A 6,781-nucleotide genomic window follows, 5' to 3' on the forward strand; every position below is an offset into this window, starting at 1 on the left:
TTTCCAGTCTCCAAATCAATCTGAATGGTGTCATTCACCTTGATGAGAGGATCAGGGTAGCGGATGGTTCGAGCATCATGGGTCACCAGATGAGGGATTCCTTTTGTGCCCACAAAGATCTTTCTTACTTTGCATAACTTGTACTTTGCTTCCTCAGGTGTAATGCGATGAACAGCAAATTGACCCTTGGTGTCATAGATCAGACGAAAATTCTCTCCAGTCTTGTCAATGCTGATCACATCCATAAAACCAGCAGGGTAGGTTATATCAGTTCGGACCTTGCCATCAATCTTAATGAACCGCTGCATGCAGATTTTTTTAACCTCATCTCCTGTCAGGGCATACTTAAGCCTGTTTCGTAAGTATTCCCAGGTTTTAAGGATGTGTCTTCCTTCCTCATGGAAGTCAGGTACTAGGGGCAACTCTTACCTTCTACCTCAGGATACTTCATGAGCAACAGGATTCCGTAGCGGAGGGTGGAGCTCACAGTCTCCGTGCCAGCAAAGAAGAGGTTGAGAGTGGTGAGCACCAGATTCCTGAGGTTGAATTCAGTGTCAGGTTTGTTTTTATCCTAAAGATAAATGATAAATAGGACAGTAACATAATAATTTTTTTTAATCTTATATCCTCCCTGTGTTTAGAGAAGTCATATGTGACAAGAAATACTTGGATAAATGAAGAGGGTGTCTGGGAATGGAATGTTTCAAAGGAAACAGCAAGAGCAAAGGTTTGGAAAGAAGTGTATTTGTTATATTTTTTAAATTGTGGTTTAAGTGAAAGTTAACAAAATGTATTCTCTTTTAACATCAATCATTTCTGCACATTTTATTTCCTGATATCAGTTACAATACAGATAATATTTGACATATTCTGTGTTCTCTTTCCCTTCACCCATCTTAATAAGTTATTATTTATTAATTAATTTATACTTTGCCCCTTCTCCTTGGTAACTATACAAGAATGATTCTTTCCTTATGTAAACATTTCTATGGCTTTTTGTAATAGCAGTCATATAATAGTATTTTTTCCTTTTGTAATTCAACATTATGTTCTCTAGATTCATCCATGTGCCTGATATATTAGAGGAGCAGCAACAAGAGGCCAGTATGGTTGGAGTGAATTGAATAGTGGCAGAATGAGAGGACAAGAAAATAGAGTATCTTTTGAGTTTTGGAATTGTATGACATGATCGTGTATAATTCTGAACTTTGGAGTGCTGAAGGGTTCTATGACTTGAAATATACATTTCTTAACTTCTAAGATTCTGGGAATCCTAAAGGTTGAATTTCTAAATCCCTAAGAAGTTTAACATCTAAATATCTCAAATACGGAGACTTTAGAATTATCATTATTCATTTATTATTACTACTATTATTATTATTTATTTCAATGAACATTTACAAAAATATGGAATGCTTCATGAATTTGCATGTCATCCTTGTGCAGGGGCCATGCTAATCTTCTCTGTATCGTTCCAATTTTAGTATATGTGCTGCCGAAGTGAGCACCATTCTTCTTTTCTAAAGGCATATGCCCTTGGCATTTATCATCAGAAAGTTGTAAGGGAGCAAGGAGGTGAGCCTTTGTCTCATTCTTTGGGCATGTGATCAGAGAGCTCAGTCCTTGGACAAAGAGATTATGCTGGGAAAGGGAGAGAATCAGCAGAAAAGAAGACCCTCAATAGAACAGGTTGACACGGTGTCTGTAACAATGGGCTGGAGCCAGAAGAGATGGTGAAGGTGGTGTAGGACAGATCTGCTGTCCACAGGGTCACTAGGAGCTGTGACTTAATGGCTTAATGGCACCTAACAACAATGACGTTTTGATCGTCCAAGATTATGCAGCTTTAAGATTCTGTGATTCCGAAGCTGTAAATTGATACTATCCTTTTTTCTAGATGGAAACAAAATGTTAGTAATGGGAATATAAGTTAATAGAACCGTATGTGAAACAATGCTTACTCTTATGTTCTTAGCTATTCTACATATGGTTTTATTGTGACAAGTCTCAGGGACTGAGGAGATGAGAGAAAGGGAGTGAGAAAGGAGGCGGCACCTGGTGCATCTTGATGAGGAAGCAGTCAATGAAGTCCCGAGGATTTTGAGGGTCAAGAGATGCTTCATTAATCTTGACCCTAGAGGCAATGAAGTCCTTGAGTTCCTCTATCAGATAGTAGATTCGATTGTGTCTTCCTGGAAAATATTGCATGACTCCAGAATACATGTCATATAACTGTGAAGAATAGAGCAGAGATTTGTCGCTGATGGGATCGGCCTGAGCTGAGTCTGAATCATAGTTTACACTTCAAATTCTAGTGGTGCATCTAAGACTTGGGTGTGTCCCTATGTAGACTCGGGGATGCTGATACTTGCCTCTCAGGGTCATGTAGAGGATAAAGTCAACTGCAGGGAGCTCTGGTGATCTAGTGATAAGAAGCTACGCTGCAACCCCAAAGGCATGCCATCCAAATCTACCATCCCTCTCAATGGGAGGCATTCTTCTTCCATTCGATGCCTCCAAAACCCCCCTGAAGGATCAGCTATGAATTGGTCCACATGATGTTACACAAGAACAAGTCAACTACAGGCAGGTACTTAGGTAATTGAAACTAAGGGTGGGCAAAAGAGATGACTGGCTGGTGGGTACCTGTGCCCAGGACGTGCTCATCTCTATGAAACTCTCATTGATCAGCCTCAGAAGCTTCAGGAACTGCTCATCCTCGTAATCGAATCGGCTTCCAAAAACAACAGAACTTATGACATTGGAGACAGTACGGCTGAGGACAAAGGTGAGATCAATGGGAACCCCTGTTGAGGAGAATTGTCCAATTTGTAGGAAACTATTGGATACGCGGACTGTGGAGTCACTCAGTCCTGCCTGGAGTCCTGGTTTAAGGACTTCACAGCAGGTGTGAATCACTTCAATTTTGTGTTTGAGTATAGATTTCTCACTTTTCCAAGTGGTTTAGTAACTACCTCATTGATCTGTATAAATCCAGCACATTAATGCAAGAAAAGTGGCTAGCACATTGCCTGGCATGTGTTAAGGGCAAAACAAATACTAGAAGGACGTGATAAGATTTTATTTTTCTCTTTAAAAAACATCTGTACATATTTAAGATATGGAATCACGAACTTCTTCTTTTTGCCAGTAAGACATATACACAAAACAGAATGGCTGGATTCTAGGTCTAGCTGCACTGATTCCATTTGGGTTATTAAGAATATCTTTTCACAGGCCTCAGCTGCTCCATCTCAGTAATAGGATGCTGGTATCATTTCTGTGGATTTTGAGTCTTTTTCCACAAGAAAAAAAAAATTCTATGATTTGTAGGTTTAAATGGACATTGATACCCTTTATAAAGATCCTGCTAAACATCCATGAAGCCCAGGTAAGAAATCTCTGACTTAGAAAATAATTTCTCTCTGTCTCTTTCTATTTATCTTTGTATTTCTCAGCTTCTGTGTCTTTTCTTTTTCAATCTCAGTTGTTTCTGGCTCTATTGTGCCATGAAAATTTGATTCCTTTAACGATATAATGAAATTTAGTGATAAATTATAAAAAAAAAAACCCAAAACCCCAACAAACACAGATCCACATGTCTTCAAAGTGTGTGTGCAATTTCAGGGGCCCCAAAGATCCACTGAAATTGAGGTTGTCTGGATCAGAAGATTAGAAACAACTTGCGGGTTAGCTTCCAATATTCAACCTGACTAGTAAAAGTTTAAAAATTCCAAGCCAATCTTTTAAAATCACTCCCATTATAGAGTATCCTCCCACCAAGGCCTATTTTATCTAGATTGAGCATTTTGCAACCACCCTTGTTACCCTCCCCTCTGTAGTCCCTGTACCGTTCGTCTTCCGTAAGGCCTCCAACAGGTAGGAAGCCTCCTCTTGGATCCGCTCCTCAATGCTTCGCTTTCCCATTCCAAAGTCCCGGAGGATGGTCAAGGAGAAACGGCGAAGAATCTTCCATCGTTCACCATTGGCCAGAGCTACACCTGCAAATATCTCAACACTAAGGCATTGTCTTTCCTCTGTTTATGTCTCCAACTTTATGCTGGGTTGGAATGGGCCATATTATGAAAATTGAGAATTTTTTCCTATCCAGAAACCACCTTTTAACTTCCCAGCCTGGATGGGGAGACTAAGTTTCCCTCTCTATATGACCCTCAGAGAGAACCTAGGGCTGGTGTGAGAGAAAAGAGAAGTCAGAATAGAAAGAATTTGTGGATATCAGAGAGTGCTTTTCATTGGACAGAGAGCTGGGAAAAGAATTGGATGAATGCCTAGGAAGGTTGAGAGACAGATAGGCAGAATGTCCAGTGGAAAAGAATCAGAAATGAGGATGTATATAAAAAGAGATTTTTAATACACATTTTATATTCTCATGCACCTGCATCTATACACAAATGCACACTGGGTTATCAGCATATCATTCAGACAGAAACATTTAGAGATTCCTAATCTAATTCTTTCCCATGCTTCTCCCCATTCTTTTCTCCTCATAATCACCCAAATCTCTCCCTCTATTCAAAGCCTTCTCCCTCCCCCTCAATTAGAAAATAGAAAGATGCATTTGAAAATTTCTAGATATGTACAAATATTTGGATGATTAATAAAAGGGTAAATAGATGTTGCATGAAAGGAAAATATTTGGACTGATGGATGGAAGAACTAATTGATGGGTGGAGATTAATGGATGCACGATTTGAGAAATGAATGGATAAATGATTGGGAAGATTAACAAATGAATTAATAGATGAAATGATGAGTAGGTGAATGAATAAAATGAAAGTAATGGATAGAAAGAATAATGAATGAATGGACTTTTGGGTTAATGAATCTATAGAAAAATGCATACTCCATAAAAAGTTAGGACAAATAACATAGTAGGCACCCTGGAATCAGCAAATTGAGGTAAAATTCAGGTCAAATCCCCCTGTGGGGCATTACCTTCATATTCTTTATTTGAAAAGTTAGCACAGTATTCATAATCCTTTAAAAAGGTCAATGCAATAAGGCATGTAGAGTTCTCATTAAAGATCCTCAGGGCATAGAAAGTACATTTTAAACATATCTGTTGCTATATTGTTGCTGTTACCTACCAAAACCTTGGAAGTTTCGATCTATGGATGCCAATTCTCCACGGCCACTGAAATCTTCTGCTTGGTCTATCAGAGCCTCTTTCACTGCTTCATGTCCACATAAAATAACTACTGGCCTGGGTCCCATGTATACAGTGAACACATTTCCATATTTCTCCTTGAGCTAGGGATGGAGTAGACAAAGGAAGATGATGCTGGTTGGTACACCAAGTATTGGTCATATCAAGGATTTTAAGGGTTGTGATTTCAGGGGAACACTGATGAGGGCAGAAAGAATAAAGGCTTGGTTTGGGAACAACTATGGAGAGAAAAAAAGTACAGAAGCTTGGGATCCTGTGATCCTGTCACACCAAGCTTTAATTTCTTCATCTACAAAATGGTCATTTGGATCTGAAGAGATCCGAAGAGATCTGTGTTTTTATTTCTGAAATGCTAAATTACTGACATCATGAGACTTCATGATACTGAGTCTCAAATGTTAAGGTAATCTCAGAGAATCATCATATTTCAGAATTTAAGGTACTGTGATTCCCAAGTTCTTAGATTTTAATTTTTTAAAAATTTATACTAGTTTACATACAAAGTTCATAAAGTTCGTATACATTGGTTTTCACACTGGATAGTTCTAGTATACTAGTATGTGCTACCAAGACTTTAAGATTCTAGAATCCCAAGATTCACATAATCTTTGTTTCCAAGGATTTGTGTTTCCTAACGTTATAAGCTTCCAAACATAACTGGCTCTAGGATCAAATACTCCCATCTCTAAGAGGAAGTAAACAGACTCACCTTCATGAAAGACTGGAAGGTAGCATCAGTACGGACCTGAAGCAGGTTGCCCAGGAAAGGCAGTGGTGTGGGACCTGGGGGAAGCTTCCCTCCTTTGCTGGTTCGTTTCCAGGCAATAAGGATAACCAGGCAAGACAAGCAGAGCACCAGAAAGATAGTGAAAACTCCTCCTAGCTCCATGGTGCTAAGTCAGGGACCTGTGATCAGGGTCCCAGATCTTACCTAAATAGGTTTTGAAAGATTAGTTTAGCAGAAGTCTGAACAGTAGGGGTTTTAGCTTTCTGGATATTTGATACCATCGAGTAAGAATTTCTTTTGTTGGAGAAGAGTTATATAACCTATAATCTCCCTTCAGAATAAATGTATATTGAATTCTTCCAAGAAAATCCAGAGACTATCCCTTCTCTTCATATTTTCAGTCCTTCAGATAAATCTCTCGCCTCAACATCTTTTTTATGGGGTATGTTATTGGGTTCTTTGGTGCTACTGTCAGACAATCTGGGTTCAAGTGCAGTTCTGTCTTTCCCTCAGTGTGTGAGTCCCTTCCCCTTTCTGGTATTCACTTTCCCTACATGTTTACTAGGCTCACAACACTGTTTTAGAAAATCTGGCTAGAAAATACATAACACATTGACTCCATTTGTTGTTGCTATGTGCCGTCGAGTCGTTTGCGACTCATAGCGACCCTATGTACAACAGCCCTAAGCCCTGCTCTATCCTGTGCCAAGCGCACTGCCTCTGACACACCCATCCCGATTACCCCAGTCACTGAATCAATCCACCTCATAGAGGGACTTCCCCTCCTGCACTGTCCCTCCACCCTCCCAAGCATGATGTCCCTCTCCAAGGACCTGTCCCTCCTTACAACATGTCCAAAGTATGTC

General features: G+C 39.6%; 1 protein-coding gene across 1 annotated transcript in view; it reads right to left on the reverse strand.

The window, feature by feature from the left end:
- Positions 1-6,077, reverse strand: part of LOC102862808 (cytochrome P450 2G1-like) — a 10,595-nt gene extending 4,518 nt beyond the window's left edge. Inside the window, exons 1-6 of the mRNA XM_006900910.1 lie at positions 5,898-6,077; positions 5,109-5,271; positions 3,852-4,001; positions 2,647-2,807; positions 2,056-2,232; positions 430-571 (exon numbers count right to left, since the gene is read on the reverse strand). Of these exons, the coding sequence (XP_006900972.1) occupies positions 430-571; positions 2,056-2,232; positions 2,647-2,807; positions 3,852-4,001; positions 5,109-5,271; positions 5,898-6,077 (973 nt within the window). The remainder of the gene's footprint in view (positions 1-429; positions 572-2,055; positions 2,233-2,646; positions 2,808-3,851; positions 4,002-5,108; positions 5,272-5,897) is intronic.
- Between the last annotated feature and the right edge of the window lie 704 nt (positions 6,078-6,781).

Source organism: Elephantulus edwardii, unplaced genomic scaffold (assembly GCF_000299155.1).
Source record: "Elephantulus edwardii isolate Elephantulus edwardi_28Jun2011 unplaced genomic scaffold, EleEdw1.0 scaffold00302, whole genome shotgun sequence".
NCBI lineage: Eukaryota > Metazoa > Chordata > Mammalia > Macroscelidea > Macroscelididae > Elephantulus > Elephantulus edwardii.